This window comes from Siphateles boraxobius, unplaced genomic scaffold (assembly GCF_051911475.1).
Source record: "Siphateles boraxobius isolate OS27281-9 unplaced genomic scaffold, OSU_SipBor_1 33, whole genome shotgun sequence".
Lineage (NCBI taxonomy): Eukaryota > Metazoa > Chordata > Actinopteri > Cypriniformes > Leuciscidae > Siphateles > Siphateles boraxobius.
Window position 1 is genome coordinate 2,449,816 of NW_027508953.1, and position 19,538 is coordinate 2,469,353.

Genomic DNA, 19,538 nt, shown 5'->3' on the forward strand with positions numbered 1-19,538 from the left:
GGAAAATGAAAAGGAAAGTATGAAATACAGGAAGGAAGGAAGAATGAAAAAGGAAGCAAGGAATGTTAAACACAAAAAGGAAGGTAGAAAGATTGAAGAAGAAAAGAAGAAATGTAGATAGAAGAAGGAAATAACAAACAAAAGGAAGGAATGAAGAATGGAAGGCACAATAGAAATACGAAACAAAAACAGGTAAACAAACAAAATATCAAATGGCAAAATAAAATTGTAAACTGAAAGAAAGAAAGACCAAGCAAACAAATCTAAAGAAACAGAACTGGTGGATAAAAACGATAGAGCGAAAACAAAACAGTGGAAGAATGGATAAAAGACTGGCAGAAGGAAATAATGAACAGTGTAAATGAACAGGCAACAGAAAAAAACCTAAAGAACAAAAAGATGAATGAAATGATATCAGAGCGTGATACTTGTGTACATGAGTGTTTACAGACAAAAGAGAAGAGTAGATAGAGACAAACAGCCGTGAGTCTCGGGATCAGATCACCTTCACTGGGTTTCAGTCCTCTAAACGCGAGACGGATGAAAGAAGAACGAGAGGAAATAATTATTCCTTCCTGTATGACGGCCAACACACCACAGGCTGTGGAAACAGAGAGAGAGCCGGCCGGAGGCTCCGTAATGTGTGTGTGATGAATTATAGATCAGTGTCTGCAGGGCTTGTTGTCTTCTGTGTGTGTACTGGATAAATGAAAGAAGGAAGAAGTCGAGGATGTGTGTGTGCGCTGTCAAATCTCACCATTAATGATGTTTATCCATCCACCCTTCCACCCACCAACCCATCCATCCATCCATCTATATATCCATCCATCCATCCATCTATCCACTCATCCATCCACCAATCCATCCATCCATCTTTCCATCCTTCCATCCTTCCACCCATCTGTATATCCATCCATCCATCCATCCATCTATCCACCCATCCATCCACCAATCCATCCATCCATCTATCTATCCATCCATCCATCCATCTATCTATCCATCCACCCATCCATCCATCCATCCATCATCCAATCATCCATCCATCTATCCACCCATCCATCCATCCACACGTCCGTCCACCCATCCATCCTTCCATCCATCCACCCACCCATCCATCCACTCATCCATCCATCCATCCATCCATCCACTCATCCATCCACCCACCCATCCATCCATCCATCCAATGTAAATCTAGTGTATTCTTTTATATTCTAACTGTCATCTATATAATTTCTACGACACACACTCAAACAACTGGTGTTGTGCCATAGCTTACATCTCAGCATATTCAGTATTCCGTATTCCTCTCCAGAGATGCTGCGATTCGACTCCAGGCCTGAGAGCATCTCCCAGCGGTTTCCCAGAGGGCCTTATCTACTTCATTAATCCATCCCTCTATCTCTCTCTCTCTCTTTGTCTTTCTCTCTGCTCGCTGATAACGGAGAACATGGAAATGTCAAGGATATTTTATTGTCGCTACTATGAGCCTGAAGTGGTTATGTGAGCTTGCACATGTCCTTGGCATTTTTTGTGTACAGTTTCTGACGAGTCTTTTATGGTGATGGATTTCTGCTATCGGTTTTTGAACATTGTGTATACAAACGAAATTTGACTGATATTTGAAGGGTTTCTTTTTGAGCATGTCATCCTCCATAAAAACAAATGTTTTTTTTTTTTTGTGGATTTGACAAGCACTTCACTTGACATTTGTGTACATCTGTGTGTTTGTGCAGGATGGCCATTCAGGTGGATAAGTTTGATTTTGCCAGCATGCCCGTGACGGACCACGATGCATTGCGACTGTCCACAGTGCGCCAACAGGAAGAGAAGAGACAGCAGGTCCAGGGAGGACTCATCAACAGCACGCTGGACATCCGTTGGACCATCATATCCTTTAAACTCAGAGCAGCTGTTCTGATAACCTGAAGCTGAACACATTTGAGTACTATGAGTGGTACCTTACGCCGGGTTCAGACTACACAATATTTACGATAGTCACTGTGTCCAGACCAATCATTAAATTTATATTTTTACACGCTGTTTTGTTAGTCCTTCAAGGAAACATCATAAAGGCAGGAGTATTATTTCCATAACTCCACGAACCTTTCCTCCATTGCATAATTTCACCCAGCAACACCAATATCACCTCTCTTTCGTTTAGCCTTGTTTGAAAGCTGTGTTCGGAAGATCTTCTATGCTCCAGATGTGACAGAACCCGTCGTGAAGGACCAAAATTATTAAACGTGCTAGTCTTTCTGTCAGGACGCAGGCACAGCCTTTTGTCCACTTTGACCTGCTATGCGAGATAAAAGAGCTTTAGAGTATGTAGAGTTACGCAGGTGATGTAATGTGTTATGGATGTTACGTGTGTCCCAGCTGTGAGGACGCCCATCAGACAGCATCTGTTTATAACAGCTGGACATACTGGAGGAGACAAGTTAACTCTGAGATTGATGCACTGACATATGGTTTAAACTTATGGCACTTGTGTGTGTGTCTGTGTGTGTGTGTGTGTACTTAGCTATAGTTTGAGGACAAATTTGTCCCCAGAAGTGAAGGAAATCTGACAGAAATGCTCGTTTGGGGACATATGGAGATGTCCTTAATTGGAAAAAAATATTGTTATATAAAAACTTTTTTTTTTCTCATAGTTTTCTTTTAGGGTTCGCTGTTAGCAAAAACAGCATCATCCATCTTTTCTCACGTTTATTTCAGGAGACTGACACCATGACATGAACCCTGAACTCTGTACACTCTCCACTGCGTCATCTCTCATTTTAATAGCGTTTAAACGCCCCCGTGATTACTAGCACTTGTTCTCTTCACGAGTCGCTTGCCACTGCGGAGGCTCAATGACACTTACAAAATAATAAACACCTGAAATAATAAATAATCAAGAGATACAGTGCCAAGCCGGCGATATATGCGTGTTTCAGAAATGTTGGCACCAGCATGACTGATTGAATTTGTAGAAACATGGGCGTGATTGGTTGACTAAAAACACCGTGATATAAAGAGTAGAGTAATTGTGAAAACTGTGTTCAGTGCCGCCCTATGGGTGAATGTGTCCAAGCTCATACTGAGCCCAAAGGGTCAGAGATACCATCATGTCAGTCAACCAACCATAAATGTGCAAATACTGTATATCCATGTGTGTACACACTATTATACAGAGAAATGTCATTGTGTTGTCTGTAACCTTCATAGTCGTTTTGTCAGTAATTACTGAAATGTGAGATCACTCACTGGCATTTGTGTTATGCCATTCCTTTGTCTCTTAGGTAATGGTAACGCTTCTGTCAGCGGCTGTGTTCTGAGTGGAATACTAGCATACTGTGCAGTAAATACTATGCACTGCAAACCCTAAGTTGGCAGAACTCAAAAAACTTGCTTGAGTAGTACAAAATCAAAACGTAAAGTTTTACTAACTTAATCCTTGAGTTGTAACTGATTACCTGCAGTTTAATTGCAATTTAGTTTAAATATTATCTAAGCTAACTCAAAGCTAATTAATATAATTTGATTGGATAAACATCATTTGATCAAAAAAAAATTGTGATTAACTGCTTGCTAGCAATAGCAGAACAGAAACTCCTGTGAATACATAACAGAACATACAAAACTAACCCATCTCTCCCTACAGAATACTAATCGTGTGCAAAAACACACAATAAAACTTAATTTTAACATGTATTATCTTTATAAAGAGTAGAAACTATAGATAAAAAGCTACAATTTATACAAACTAAAAAAATGCTGCAACATTCATTTTAAGTGCAGTTTAATATAATCAGTTCTTAAGTTCACATAACTTTTTTCTATTAAGTTAAATGTACTTTCAGTCACATTTGAATGTTCAGTTTTACAATTTATACTGCATACATTTTTTTTAATACAATAGTTTGCGAAATGCTAACCCTTTCGTTCTCAGATTGTGCATTGTTAATAATTTAGTGACCCAATACAGTCCCAAATTCGTTATAATACAATGTAACAAATGTTCTTAAAATGTTTAATAATTGTTATTAGTAATAACATTAACTGTATCAGCCAAATAATATGCAAACAAAGCTGTGGGCCAAATATTGTATTACCAAGTGACAAATTCATTTGTGACCATTAATTTCTCCATATTGTTAGACTTTATTTGGACACACAGCCCTTAAGATTAGCTTTCTTTACTATTATAGGGTAGCAAACGTCATTAAAATGCTGCTATTCATGCAGGATTATATGATTAGGTGCATTTTATTGTTTGGATCCAGCATTGTTTTTTTCAGAATCGACCTGCAGCCCATGTTTGGCTCATTTATCACTAGTTGAGAAAAATACAACATGTTCCTGGATCGACATCTTTGTTGATCCTGGAACAACATTCTGAACACCAAAACAAGTTTTAGGGACGAGTTTACAGTCAAGTTTAGGCTTACAACCATGGTTAGGCACTTATTCTCCTATCATTCCCCTCTGACTTTGATTTTGTTTTAAAAAATACTAAGAAAATGTAAATGCCTGATAATAATCATTGTTGCATTGCATTTTGTGACACTATATTCTATACAGAATACTCTGGTTATATGTTATGCATACTAAACACTTAGCATGGCAAATTATCTGATACATTTAAAGACTGTGCACTGTACTTACTTTACAGAATACATATTGCATATAAAGTACACTATTAGTTCAATGCAAATGTCCTGAACAATATTTGTCAGTATTTTCAAATGTTAATGAAAGGAATTTTATTTGATAAAATATGAAACCGTACAGTTTATTTTTTTATTGTTATTATTGTCCACATCTGGCTTTAGGAATCTCTTCATCTCTCTCAGATCTCAGTGTACACTTACATGGTTCATTTGAGAAGCTGGCCATCTCTCACTGCAGCGCGCAGCATCATTACACAGTTCACAATCATTAGGCTTCTGATAGCATCACTGCTGTTACGTAATAAGCTTTTTGTTCTCGTCGTCGTCATTAGTGTCGCTGTGTGCAAATATTTCACCTCCGTCAACATACTTCTCTTCTTCTCCATGCACACCGCTTGGCTAATTTAATGCAGAAAACATAGAGTGGCATTATTGTTCTGAATGCTTCCAGGAAAAAGATGATAAAGGTTAGTAGGGTAAAGAATATGACATTCTGGTCAAATTTGCATCACATTTCAATGTCATTTAGGATAATAAGGCATGTTTTCCTTGACCAAATGTGCACTCGTCTCTTCAGCGTGACGGGGAGGCCAGTGTGGAGGGCGTCCTCAACCAGCTCATCCTTGATCATCTGCAGCTGGCTCCTCTACAGTGGGGTAAGAACACTTTCCTCTCTATGAATACAGAGATTTAAATATATTCACACTCAGAGGGTATTTGTCTCCTGCGGTGGATGTAGGACTGGTCTCTGTTCATGTTTCTTATTTGCATTTGTAATGGAGGAGAAATGTGCCACACCATGAGTGTTAGAGGCCGTTCACACAGGAAGAGGTTCTTGCACCGTTTGTGCTGTTTAATTATTGTTGGTCTATAGAGATGCACTCATAGACTGTTGCAGCATGTGTTGCTGTTTTCATTAGAGCTGCATTTTTAAATCGACATAAATGCATGTTATAGATCTTATTGAGAACAAAGCATATGTTTATGTACAGTTTGTAATTTTTTGTCCCCGTAATGTCATAACTGGATCTTCCGGTGAAAAAGACCGATTTCTCTCTGGTGATGTATGCAGGACTTCTCCAATCATTTAGTTAGATTAAACTCTGCCCCCAATGTTTAAATATATAACAAATACAATTCATATTTATATGACAGATGTATTATGTGTATGTAAATAATAATAATAATTGAATCATTTTAAATTGTGTAGAAAAGATCTCTCACTACATTCTCACTTTCATTACAACTTTAAAACAGATTATTAAAAAAAAAACTTCTAGAAAATGCTTATCCCTTAAAATCAATTCTACTAGCTAATCATACTTTTTGCTAAAATGTTTTGTATTACTCAGATTAAATTTATTAAATTGTATTGTTTCGGTGGGAAAGTGCAGAGTCAATGTTTCCAGCCTTTCTTTAATGTTAAAACTGAGCAACACCAGCAACCATGCTGGTGTAACGTGTGTGTGAGTGCTGTGTGCAGTCTCTGCAAAGAGTCATGGGAGGTGTCTGAGACTCAGAGACTGAGTGCCTGGACCATCTCTAAGTTCCTCTGTGACAGTATATGTGATAGAACCCTCTCTGTCTCTCTATGAGACTCAGAGATCAAAGCTCAAACCTGTGTCTAAATCTGTAACCACCTCCTCGTGTGTTTCCTCTGTTTCTGGATCTGCAGTCGTGCCTCTTCACTTCATCCTCGGTCAACACCGCTCAGAACACATCGCATGTTCATGTTTATTCAAGCCTGCAGACCTGCGTAACACTTATGCATATTCATGAGCTCATAAATGTTGGAGGACTCATCTGAGATGACCAGACCGTGACATGAAACATGTTGCATATCACACGGTGATCTGAGTGGCTGTCAGAGCACTAGTGTCTTGTTTATCTGTCGATATGACAGGCCTGTTGTGTCGTGGATTGGTATGATTTCATGTTTTGTCTCACCTGCCAATGGTGGATTTGCTAAATTTTGTTTATATACAGACTCACATTGAAATCTGAGACTAAAAAATCCGTCTTAAACTTGGGAATTTTGGGAAAGTGTTAGGATATTGATCCTCTTTGGATCATTCTCAAATCATGCTGGTGAACATGATCATCATTTAAAGTGAAATTTGCAGAAACAAGCCCTGAAAATGGATGTGCACATGATAAACTTTTGGGAAAATGGATTTACAGGTACTGGAAGTGATAATAGGTGAGCAAAACACCTTTCTGCACAAGTCTCGGGTGGTTTATTTATTTTATTTATTTTTGGATCCCACTATATGATTTGTAAAGAAAAGTTTGTGTTACGAATTACAAAAGAAATAAATAGCATTTTCACTTGTGGTTTCATGCCCATTAAATATTTAAAAGACATTTGTAAAGAATTATTTAGCAGTTTTCCCTTAATATTATGTCACTCACAGCATCGTATACTAGATGGTCTTTTGATGAAATCTCACCTGTAACAAAGAGATTCCAATATTGTACCTTCAATTTTGGTGATTGGCATTGGATTGGTTTTTTGATTGTTTTTTTGTTAAGCAAAACTTGTTACTATACGCAATTTAAACCATGCGTTTATGTTGCCGTTTATTTGAAGGTTAAATCCTGTTTATTTGCATTTAGTTTTTAGCGAGTGTTATTTCTGAGCCCTACACACACACATACAGTAATATGCAGAGACATTCAAACACAAGAGAAGCAGAAGCAGAGCCATTAAAATCTTTCCCATCATCATCAGCATTTATTTAGCTGTTAAATGCGGTCAGCGCTCTTAATGGACCTATCAGAAGCCTCTCTCTCTCTCATGCATTTATCAGAGATGTGAAACGGCAGTGCTCTTGATTAAAACCCCATCTGAGCTTCAGAATGTGGGATGGCAGTTTCTGCACCTGCTTGTCTTCCAGTCCAGATACTCTTAAATTGACGAGTATTACAAGACCTGCAACGGGTCATTGCGTATAAGATGATGGATTCATAAAAACGAAACTTTTAAAGTCTGCTATTTCTAGAACTTGCCTATGGTTCGCTGATTCTTTCATTTATTTAACTCTCTAACCCCTCTGAACTCGGATGAGACAGTCGTCCTATAACTGCGTTTGCAAATTATAGTCCTGATAATCACAATCATCACAGTTGTAAAATCACACCGATGCGACAGAGATGATAATAACAATCCATAGAGTCTATTGTTCATAACAGATAAATGCTAATGATCTGAAAAACATTTTTAAGCAGCTAATCATATTTGAAACATAAAGGTGATGTAATGTTTTATTTTTGTCATTTGATTTTATTATAAAGAATTTATCAAACTAAATATTTGATTTATTTATTACCTATTATATTTTATTTTATTATTTTATTTTGGGGTCTTTTTTGCCTTTATTAGTTATATAAAGCTGGATTGGATGGATGGATGGATATTCTCCTACTGTACTTCCCCTAATGATTTAGTAAATCGGGTGTTTTTGATTGCATTTTAAAGTAAAGTCCAAATCACACTGCACTTACACATGCCAACCAACAACATCAGGCACTTTATCTGGATTCCTTTTATTTATTTATTTATTTGGATCAGTGTGTTACCCTTGTCGACATCAGTTGACATTGGTTATCTAGCGATTGTCTATGCTGGTCAGCGTCTTTCGTTGCATTGAGCAAAGAGCCACAAAAAAAAAATCAATGATTATGCTTCAGAATGAAAGCTTCATGCCTTTAGTGAGATACTTCTGGAATCTCATCAGCGCAGCGCGAGCGATGATTAGTGTTAGAACTGTAATCTAGTGTTTTATTCATTTCCGTACTTGAATCTGTTTGCTGCAAGACAGGTACTCTGCGGCATTCTGCGTTACCGTGGCAACCGGCAAGGATTCTGATGATTCTGTTCATTTGCACCGAGGGGCGATGCGGCACCGTCCGTTTCAGCCACTGATTAACTGTGTGTGTGTGTGTGTGTGTGTGTGTGTGTGTGTGTGTGTGTGTGTGTGTGTGTGTGTGTGTGTGTGTGTGTGTCTGTCACAGCACTGTCTGTCTGTCTGTACTTATGTGTGTTTGGATGCTTGTCAGTCACACATTTCCTGAGAAATCATCAGTGGACACTTCATAGGCTCTTCTGTACTTTATCCTAGAGGTCATTGGCTGCGCTGTATTTCGATAGTTTACATGAATTAATTTAGACGATGACGTACTGGAGACTATTTTAAGCAGCATTTTGCTAATTCTTTTATGATTATTATGCATCAGATTTTACAAACGCATACTAATTGAGAGTCTACATGGAATATTTGTACTTTTAATAATTTGATTTGTCATGCAGGACTATTTAAAAATGAACTGCTGAAGGTAAAAATGTGATTTTTAAAAATGGTTACTAGATATGTGGTGTAAGACAAAAACTTTCGTTTATATTTAAACTAAAATTTTGATGATAAAAAATATGAATAAATAAATGCTAAAAAGGTCCATGAACACACACAGCATGTCAACAATACACTACATTGCACAGATTATTGGCTGTCTTGTGTTTCATTGGTTGCTGTGTGCTCAATCCTGTTTCCATTGGTTGCTGTGTGACCTGTCTTGCATTTCATTGGTTGCTGTGTGACCTGTCTTGCGTTTCATTGGTTGCTATGTGACCTATCTTGTGTTTCATTGGTTGCTGTGTGACCTGTCTTGCGTTTCATTGGTAGATTTGTGACCTGTCTTGCGTTTCATTTGTTGCTGTTACTCTGTATTGCGTTTCATTGGTTGCTGTGTGACCTGTCCTGCGTTTCATTGGTTGCTGTGTGACCTGGCTTGCGTTTCATTGGTAGATTTGTGACCTGTCTTGCATTTCATTGGTTGCTGTGTGACCTGTCTTGCCTTTCATTGGTTGCTGTGTGACCTGTCTTGCGTTTCACAGTGTGACCTGTCTTGCATTTCATTGGTTACTGTGTGACCTGTCTTGCGTTTCATTGGTTGCTGTGTGACCTGTCTTGTGTTTCATTGGTTGCTGTGTGACCTGTCTTGTGTTTCATTGGTTGCTGTGTGACCTGTCTTGTGTTTCATTGGTTGCTGTGTGACCTGTCTTGCATTTTATTGGTTGCTGTGTGACCTGGCTTGCGTTTCATTGGTTGCTGTGTGCTCAATCCTGTTTTCATTGGTTGCTGTGTGACCTGTCTTGCGTTTCATTGGTTGCTGTGTGCTCAATCCTGTTTTCATTGGTTGCTGTGTGACCTGTCTTGCGTTTCATTGGTTGCTGTGTGATCTGTCTTGCGTTTCATTGGTTGTTGTGTGACCGGTCTTGCGTTTCATTGGTTGCTGTGTGACCTGTCTTGCGTTTCATTGGTTGCTGTGTGACCTGTCTTGCTTTTCATTGGTTGCTGTGTGACCTGTCTTGCATTTCATTGGTTGCTGTGTGACCTGTCTTGTTTCATTGGTTGCTGTGTGACCTATCTTGTGTTTCATTGGTTGCTGTGTGACCTGTCTTGCGTTTCATTGGTTGCTGTGTGACCTGTCTTGCGTTCCATTGGTTGCTGTGTGACCTGTCTTGCGTTTCATTGGTTGCTGTGTGACCTGTCTTGTTTCATTGGTTGCTGTGTGACCTATCTTGTGTTTCATTGGTTGCTGTGTGACCTGTCTTGTTTCATTGGTTGCTGTGTGACCTGTCTTGCGTTTCATTGGTTGCTAATGTAACTGTTTGCAGATCAGTACTCTAAACATCATATATAGACACCAAATGTGATTTTTCTTTCTTCTTTCTTCTCTCTCTCTCTCTCTCTCTCTCTCTCTCTCTCTCTCTCTCTCTCTCTCTCTCTCTCTCTCTCTCTCTCTCTCTCTCTCTCTCTCTCTCTCTCTCTCTCTCTCTCTCACTTTCTTTTGTTTGTTCTTAAGAAAGGTCAGGGTGTGCAGTTGAGGATTAATGATGTTCACATTTAAATCCTTTTTTACAAAAGGGAATATGCTTTTTCTCTGTGGTATTTGTATCTGACCACAGTACTGCATTAACACTGCATCCTCTGTGGTTCTGACATAAATTAGATGTTAGCAGCAACTTTGTGTACGCTTTATAATGTTAATAAATACTGGTGAAACACATTACATGTGTGAGTGCTTGAGGGGAACAGCTAATCTGGCTCAGCACAATACATACGCATCTGAACCTTGTTGTGCTATTGTGTTGCGGCACAGAATTATCAAAGAATTTTGTTACGCTGTACAATTCCTAAACAAGCTCTTTTGAGCTGCAGGATTAAAATTTGGTATGCCTTTCTCATGCTTTTAAATGAGGGGCTGTTATTGCATTTCTTTGTCTGATATTCAAAAACAGTGACATGTCTTGTCCAATCAGCATCTCTGCAATTCTTCAGCCATTATGATGTAACAATAGGTTCTCTGTCCAGTGGTACGCTCCCATTGTTTGAGTCTTTCCCCCGTGTGGGGCAGACATGAATACAGTCTTGTTGCACGTCTGTATTAGTGTGTTCCGCAGGTCTTTTGAGTGAAAGGGTTTCTGCTCACTGGTTTGTGAAATCATTAGGCCGTCTGCGCAGATGTACGTACATGATAATTATGCTCTCTGTCTTATTTGCTCTCAGCAGGTGGTGATTAAAGCTTCGTAACCAGAAGGCAACCAACGTAATGGAAGAACCACAGTTATCAGTACAATAGGCAACCAATACCCATCCTAGAGTTTTACTTCTCTCCCTTCATATATATATATATATATATATATATATATATATATATATATATATATATATATATAATTTTATTTTGATTTTGTATTTTGTTTTATTTTATCATTTGTTTGTTTTGTTTTTTTAATTTTAAATAATTAATTTTTTTATTTCTATTTGTTTTTGTTTCTGCAGTACCAAGCTAAATTTCAATTTGCATGATAGTGATAGAATGGTGATAGTAGTATGTTCATAGGACAAACATGAAAATATCAGGGAATTTTACATTCACAGGCCTGGAAAAGTCATGGAAGATTTTATAGTGAATGTACACTTTTCTAGTTATGCTTGAAAATATATGCCATTGTTTGGAATTTGATATTTGCAAATGCAACCACTAAAAAGTAGTATAGGGTAGCATATAAATAGTAATAGTACCGAGATTCAGGCATATTTTTATAAACCCACATACAGGGACATCTTAAAACAACACTACAACGCTCAGAGTTGATTCTGTTTTGATGTTTGAAAAAAGAAAAAGAAAAACTGTTGCTCCTCAGTGCTTTTCTAGGCTGTTTATTTGAACTCATGGAAGAAAAAGATTTTTTGGATCAAAAAGAACAAGAGCATAATACAACATGAGCATGTAATGGTTTATCTATGGTGAAATTGTTGTGTCTTGTCATATTTACACATTTCTTATCTTTTATTCCTCGATTCTTTCTGAAGAAGAAACCCTAACTGCCCAAGCAAATTACCAGAGACAAACGATGAGTCTGGCTCCAAATACTGGAACAACCCTTTATTATCCACCAATACCAGAATGGATGGGTCTGAGTAAGAGAACAAAGATGGAGTGATGATGAGGTAGAGGAGAGAAATAAGGGCAGGGATTAAATGGGCATGAAATAATTATTGTCATCATAGTAATCTTCCCAAAAGACTGACAGGAGAGTGTGAACCCAGCTGGCGGTTCTCAAATTTGATTTCACTGTAATTAGCCGTGCCACTTAAAACTGGACAAGACACTCGATCAGAGCAAAAGACCGTCTGAGAGACTGTCCATCCTCCGTGCTTTTTTTTTTGTGAAATGCGCTTTTGCTACTATTCCTGTTAAGCAAGTTAAGGTAAATATTCATGAGTGGATATATGGGGTTTTTATCATGTAAATCTTGTTCATGTGAAAAGTATACACCAAAAAGATGGCTAGAAAACCCAGGAGACTGAAAGATGGAAGCCGGTGGCGTAATTTAATTTACATTGCTAGAGTGAAGAGCCATCATCTGTACACATCTGGAATGAAGGGCTTTCATCAAATGGAAAGATGAGCATTTACTTGACTCAAGACGGGATGACGCTTCCGTAGCGGAGCAGTCACGAGTGAACAGAGCAAACAACACTGAAATCAACCCAACAGATGAGAATGAGAGTCTAGACAGAGAGTCCATCCATCCATCCATCCATTGTTTGTACTTTGTATCTATGGTTTGTTTGTTCGTTCTATTTCTTGTTATGTCTATCTTTCCATCTATCTGTCTGTCTGTCTTTCTACCTATCAAGCTATATCTTGTTCTGTATATCTTTATATCCATCCATCTATCTATCTGTCTATCGTTCCTTCTATCGTTCTAGCTTTTGTTCTATCTAGTTAACATTTCACTAAAATCTTTAAGAAACTCATCATTCATGTCCATAAACTTGACTATAAAATAAATCCTGAGCAAATATCTGCACACACTCTTGGTGAGTCGATCTCAGTGTTTCTGCTGCCGTATGTAAATGACAGCATTGATTATGCCGTGTGTGTTGACTCTGTAAGGAGACTCTGAGTGGATCTGCCCCCTGTAGAGAGTCACGGACTCCGTTAATAAGACACAAGATAAACAAACACACACACTTCTGTGAGTTTGAGTGGTGCTTGCTCATCCAAAAGTCACAACCACAAAGGTGTTTTGAATGATTGCCAGGGTGTTGCTTTGCGGTTGCTAATGTGTTCATGAGGGATTTTACTGTTTTAACTTGTTGGCAACCATCTATTACAGTGCTATAGATGGTTGCCAGGGTGTTGGCTTGCGGTAGCTAAGGTGTTCATAGGGGATTTGACATATTTATCTGGTTGCTTTGCGAATGTAGTATTGCAGGTGGTAACCAGGGTGTTGCTATGTAATTGCTAAAGCATTCATTGTTGATTTGACATTTTACCTGGTTTTGTAGGTGGTTACCAGGGTGTTGCTATGCAGTTTGATTTTAAGTTTTAACTGGTGGCTTTGCGGTTGCTGTAGTATTTTGTGTGGGTGCAATGGTGTTGCTAAGTTGCTTTACAGTTGCTAGGGTTTTTTCTATTTTTTTTTTTTTAAATTTAGGGTTTTTTTAGCATTTTTTTTTTTGCAGTTTCTAGAATGTTGCCAGGGTGTTTCTGGTTGTAGGTTGCAGGACGAGTTACGCACCATTATTTTTTACTGGAGAAACAATAGAGAAGATTTATTAGTTAATCCATAGACATATAACTGAATATGCACTAAAACTGTAGTCTATACTTTTTCCTCTATGAATACAGAGAAATAGCTCTATGTAATGACATTGTGTGTGTGTGTGTGTGTGTGTGTGTGTGTGTGTGTGTGTGTGTGTGTGTGTGTGTGTGTGTGTGTGTGTGTGTGTGTGTGTGTGTGTGTGTGTGTTCTAAAAATAAGATTCGGCACTTGCTGAAAAGCTGAAATGAGATCTTGTCACATAGCAACAGTCAGACTCACCGTAGAGCACTTGACTTTCCCTCCTCCCTTCACTTCACTCCTGCATTAACCCTGCATCCTGTGACTGATGGACAGCTGTCAGCACCAATCAAATGCATCATCTCTCACCCACTGGACGCCTCCTCTGACCTCAGAAGAGCTCCAGGGGCCTGTCAGGCATTATGTGTGAATCGGTCACCTCACCTGTTTGATACGTTTAAACACACTAAACACTTTTGGTCCTGATACTCTTCCTGTGAGTGTGTGTGTGCGCTGTTTTTCCTTTTCTATCCCACATCTCTAATGGAATATTCATGCCTATTATTATGTGTTTGACTGTTGCATTCACAGAATTTTAACGGCCCCTGGTATCAAGCATTTAGTATGTTGAACTTTAATGACTCAATTGTGTTTTTTTGCCATGAAAATAACCAAAGAAGCTGGCATGGCATTGAGGGTGTGTTCACACTTGTAGTTCAGTTATTTTGGTCCAGACCAAAAATAAAAAATTATAATAATACATTTAGTCCAGGTTCACTTAGCATTCACACTGTCATTTTTAAGACCTAACCTAAAGATACAAATAAAATTAAATAAACTTGCGACAGAACTTACAGAACATCCAAAGCTATGCTGTGTGCTAGGCTAAATGCACTCGTTGTATGTGCGTAGCCTATATATGATGGTATTTTGACCAGCTGAGAACTTTTGAACAGTTTATAAAATGTATAAAGGAGTCAAAACAGCGGCGGGAATCCCTCCCACACACACACTAATGAAGATCTGCTGCGAGAAGATGCCATTTCTGATGCCTGTTCCTGTATGGGCAGCGTAGCTCCTATGACAAGAAAAACAAAGCAGGTATGCTTCAGCATTCTGTCCCAATTAGGGTATTTTTGGTTCGTTGAGATGTGGTCCATGTTGCGTTCATATTTCTGTCGAACCGCAGTTTGTTTGGAAGCAAATCGAGACCCATCGGTCCTCTTGTGTGCACATCAGGGTTTGAATGGTAGTGTTCTCACTTATTCAAATGAACCGGACTAACAGAACAATCGCACCAGTGTCCGTTTTAATCGAACCAAACCTGCCAAGAGTGAACTCAGTGTAAAAAACAAACAAAACTATTCAAGTTGGCAGATCTGCTTATTGTATCTAAAAACTGTGTATTTAGACAGGAAATGACCATCTGATTGCCCAGACAGCAACATACAGTAGTGTCGCTCGGGTCCGGCCCACATCTGGGCCGACACTATGTTGCTGTCTGGGTGATGTACAGTTGTTAATCAATGACTAATAGTCTATAGTTTTATACACTCATTTATAATAAATAGTTAATGGTTTTGAGTTCTTTTAAGTTTTGTTTGAAAACCCCGATGGAGAAAATGAATGGGGAAAAAAGTAGTTCTGAAGCTAAGGATACTGAAAAGTAGGCGGTCCCTGTTGTGCTGCACATGCATGAGTCGGCCAGTGGGCGGCCCGTGGGTGTGCTGTCTGATGTTCAAGACCAGCTATCATCAATCTCTCTCCACCTCACTAACAGCTTTAAACCGTGCAATCATGGCCTTAAGTATGTGGCAGGCTCCAGTGATGATGCTATTGATCTGTGGAAACGGTAGTTTAAAAGCTTTACAGTTATTACAGATCCAAACCAGTGGATGTTAAACCTCCTCCGGACGGAGATTTTACTGTTTACAGTACTTTGACTCCAAAGTCTGTCAGCTGCGCTTGTGTTTGCAGTGAGAAGTTCACATTGAGGATCTGGTCCGTTGAGATCTCTGTCAATGTCCACTAATCACACAGATCAGAGGTCAAACAAGCAGATTTTATCTGGCAGTTGGCCTTAGTGGAGAAATAAATAAGTCAATTTCTGTTTGCCACACACCTATAAGACTGTAAAGCCCAATTTATACTTCTGCGTCGAACTTATGCCGTAGCTACGTCGTAGGCTGTGTATAGCGCGCGTACCCTTCGGCGTACCCTGACATGCACCTCTCCAAAAATGTAACAACGTGTCAATTCTACGCGGACGCAAGCGCTGTGATTGGTCTGCTAGAACCCCTCCCTCGGGTTTCACATGCTCCCTCTGCATGTGTAATTGCGCGTCAACGCGGACAACGACGCAGAAGTATAAATGAAAACCAACGCGTAGTGTATAGCGTAGAGGCTCCGGCGTAGGTCCAACGCAGAAGTATAAATCAGCCTTAAGACTTCTGTATGTAAATTACCTCTGTTGTGATTGGCCAGCATCTGCATTCTACTACCATTCAAGTTGCTGAATATTGAATTGGTGAATATGTATTGTTAGTGAGCTGATGGTTATACTGTCATAAAATGGATTTTGAGTTACTTTCTTTCTTTTTTTTGGCATTTTATTTGCAATAAACAATCTTGATGGACTAGGAAGGAACTTTCTAATGTTAGAATAAGTCTACAAAGTACATTTTGTTCAGTATATTTATCTGAAGGAAATGAATGAATGAAGATAGTAATCAGAATAAGTTCAGAGTGTTCTAGCCCGTGATTTCAGGGTTTATTGAGGACACACACTGGACATACACCCTTACAAAGCACATTAAGGCTTAAACAAATAAGAACTATACCAGAGGCCTGTAACCGCACACACAACTGTTAAGTTTAGAAATGTCAGGTAATTTGTCTTTTACGGATGAAAAAGCAGCCTTAGGGGAGATTGTTGTTTCCTCCTAGGAAATCAATGGAGAGGCCGTTTCATTTAGAATGCGAGCGAAAAACACAAAGCATTGTAATACAACGTTTAGAGAGCGAGAGAAAGATAAGGAGAACCAGTGAAACACACTTATATCACCAAGTGAAATACGAGCAGACAGAGATCGATTCAGATGTGGCATTTGTTTTTGAGAGTTTAATCTGATTTTGTCAGTTTTGTTTCAATTCAATACTTCAGTATTATAACATCATCAGCCGTATTTATCATAAACTATGCATCATGAATAATTTAAACTGCTCTCTATGAATTATGAATGTTGAAAACGCATGTATAAAACCTTTAACACCTGAACGATTTGAGAGTCATACGAAAGGTGTGAATTTATTTATTCGTTTTGCAAGATAAAATTCCTCCTTTCGAAAATAGTTACTGACTTATAGCTGCGGTTAAATAGTTAAACAGTCTGAATTATTATGACATGACAGTATTTTGATGTGTGTTGCATCCATTCTTTTAGCTCTTTATTGTTCTAAAAACCAAGTGTGCTGCATGCCTACCAAGTAGACAGAACTGCTGGGCATCAGAAACTGGTCCAAAACGTGGATAGAATTATGCTCCCCTTTATAATAACTTATTTGGCCAAATTCAAAGGCAACAACAAGTCCTAAGAATGTATTCCTGTGATCAAAGCAGAATTTTCAACATCATTACATCATCATTATTCATAATTATTACTGTCACATGACCCTTCATTCTAATGCTGATTTTCTGCCCAAGAAACACTTATTATTAATGTTGAAAACTGTTTTTGCTGCTTAATATTTTGGCGAAAACTTATTTTAGGATACTTATTATAATATGTTTAGTATTAATTAAAACAACAAAATAAATAATAAAAAATCCTTCTGACCCCAAACTTTTGGACATTAGTGTACTTCATCTAATACCAAAAAGTATCAATATAATATTGTTTATCTAGGTGACTACATAATTCAGTATTTGTTTATATGTACTGTACTTTCTAATGTCAAAACCTCAAGTGAAAAGCATTGTCTATGTAGAGGGTTCAGATTAGCCCCTATACGGTTATATTCTGCATTAGAAGACAACTGGTTAAGTAGGATGTAGGCAGCAAGCCAGCTCAATGGGTTTATGAATGTTTAAAACTCAGTAACGGTCTTGCATCATCTAGGTATACAAAAAATCTTTTACTGTGAATTATCATGTCTGAGTCAATGTTTCTGGTGTTTAGCCTCAATATAGGAGAGTGAATCCTATATCTCATATGCATGGCTACAGAAGGGACGACTTTGAGTGGATGCTGGTTTTCAGTGCACAAAAATGCTGCAATAAGAAACTGTGCATTACCATACAGAATTTACACCAGTCATGTCAGTCTGTTTCTCTGTCACGTGAAGACTTCTTGAAACACTTGTCCTCACTTTTTGTCAGTAGTGTGTGTCTTTCAGGGGTTTGGACACCTCATCATCATGTGCTTAACACATCCAACCCTCCACCGCTGCTGTACCAGAGGTTCATCTCTAAATCAAACTCTGAGGCGACAGAAAGGCTCCAGAAATAGTCATTCAACCGCTTTGCTCTCTCTCTCGCTCTGTTATGATGGACTCTGCCTGGGTAACAGTGCTGGAAAACAAGCAGATAAATCAGTCTGGCTCCGCCCACAGCACCCATCCGTCAAAGTGACAGGCGGCTCCAGACACCACCTCTAATGATTTACGCATCACGATAGGGCAGTGCTACACGAGACATCATAGTCACATCTTCAATGTCTTAGCACGGCATGCTAATGATCAACCCACTCGCAGAGAAGCTGAAAATAGCCACCGCTGAGGGATAAATATTTTTTATAGCGTTTTTCCACTGACACTTTCCAGGCGGAAACATTAGAGTCGCTGGAAACAAACTTCGACAATCAGGAAAAGCTTGATTAGCATGGCTGTTGAGTCAGCAGAAGAGGGAATTCTGGGACAGGGGTGGCATTAAGGCCACCAGCTGGAAGTTGTAGAGCTGGAGTGAAAGATCAGGCTGTGAGGGCCCGTGTACACATGACTTTCCCTTGTGTGCGTGCTGGTGCCATCTGCCAGCCTGGGCATCTGAAGCTGTACGACCAGCCTCTTGAAAACCTCTTACCAACCTCCCACTGCCTTTCACTGCCACTCTTTCTTTCTCTATGTGGTTGCACATATTACAGGCATCTTCATATAACCAATACTGATTATTTATTTTTATCACTGTCTATTAATGCTCAACTGATTTTTAACTATTGATATGAATTTTTTTAATATGTTTTTATTATGCATTTAAAATAGTTATTTTTTTATTAGTTATTTATTATAGTTGTACATATTATAGTTATTTATAATATTATTTTAAAACCACTAAAGAGGTGCAATCTTTGTAGTAGCAGATGGGGTCCGAGGGTATGAATGATTAACTAAAAAAAATTGATTTTCATTTGCACTAAATTAACTTAAAGGTGCAGAAACACTATTGATATTTGAAATCAACCCACACAAACACACCCCTCTCTTCATTGCTCCGCCCCTAAACCGCACAAATTGAGCTGAGCCGCATTGCAAGAGCTGAAACAAAGCAAAATAATGCTTTGCAAAAAATAAAGTGAAGATGTCGAACGTATGACAAAAAAGAACAAAAAAATAATTTACAGTACACAAAAGTATACAAGCAAGAGTTGGCTGTTAGTCGCCAGTCGTCAGTCGTCAGCAACTCCAGACAATGAAACTCAAAACTTTCCTGTTACTAAACATTATAACAATATTGGTTCTGTGAAACATAGCAA

General features: G+C 38.6%; 1 protein-coding gene across 2 annotated transcripts in view; it reads left to right on the plus strand.

Annotated features, from left to right (window-relative positions):
* The window catches only part of trappc9 (trafficking protein particle complex subunit 9), a 223,808-nt gene that overhangs the window by 151,111 nt on the left and 53,159 nt on the right, over nucleotides 1-19,538 (plus strand). For both annotated transcript variants that reach the window (XM_077194949.1, XM_077194950.1), the window contains 2 exons: nucleotides 1,734-1,887; nucleotides 5,218-5,308. In XM_077194949.1, the coding sequence (XP_077051064.1) occupies nucleotides 1,734-1,887; nucleotides 5,218-5,308 (245 nt within the window). The remainder of the gene's footprint in view (nucleotides 1-1,733; nucleotides 1,888-5,217; nucleotides 5,309-19,538) is intronic.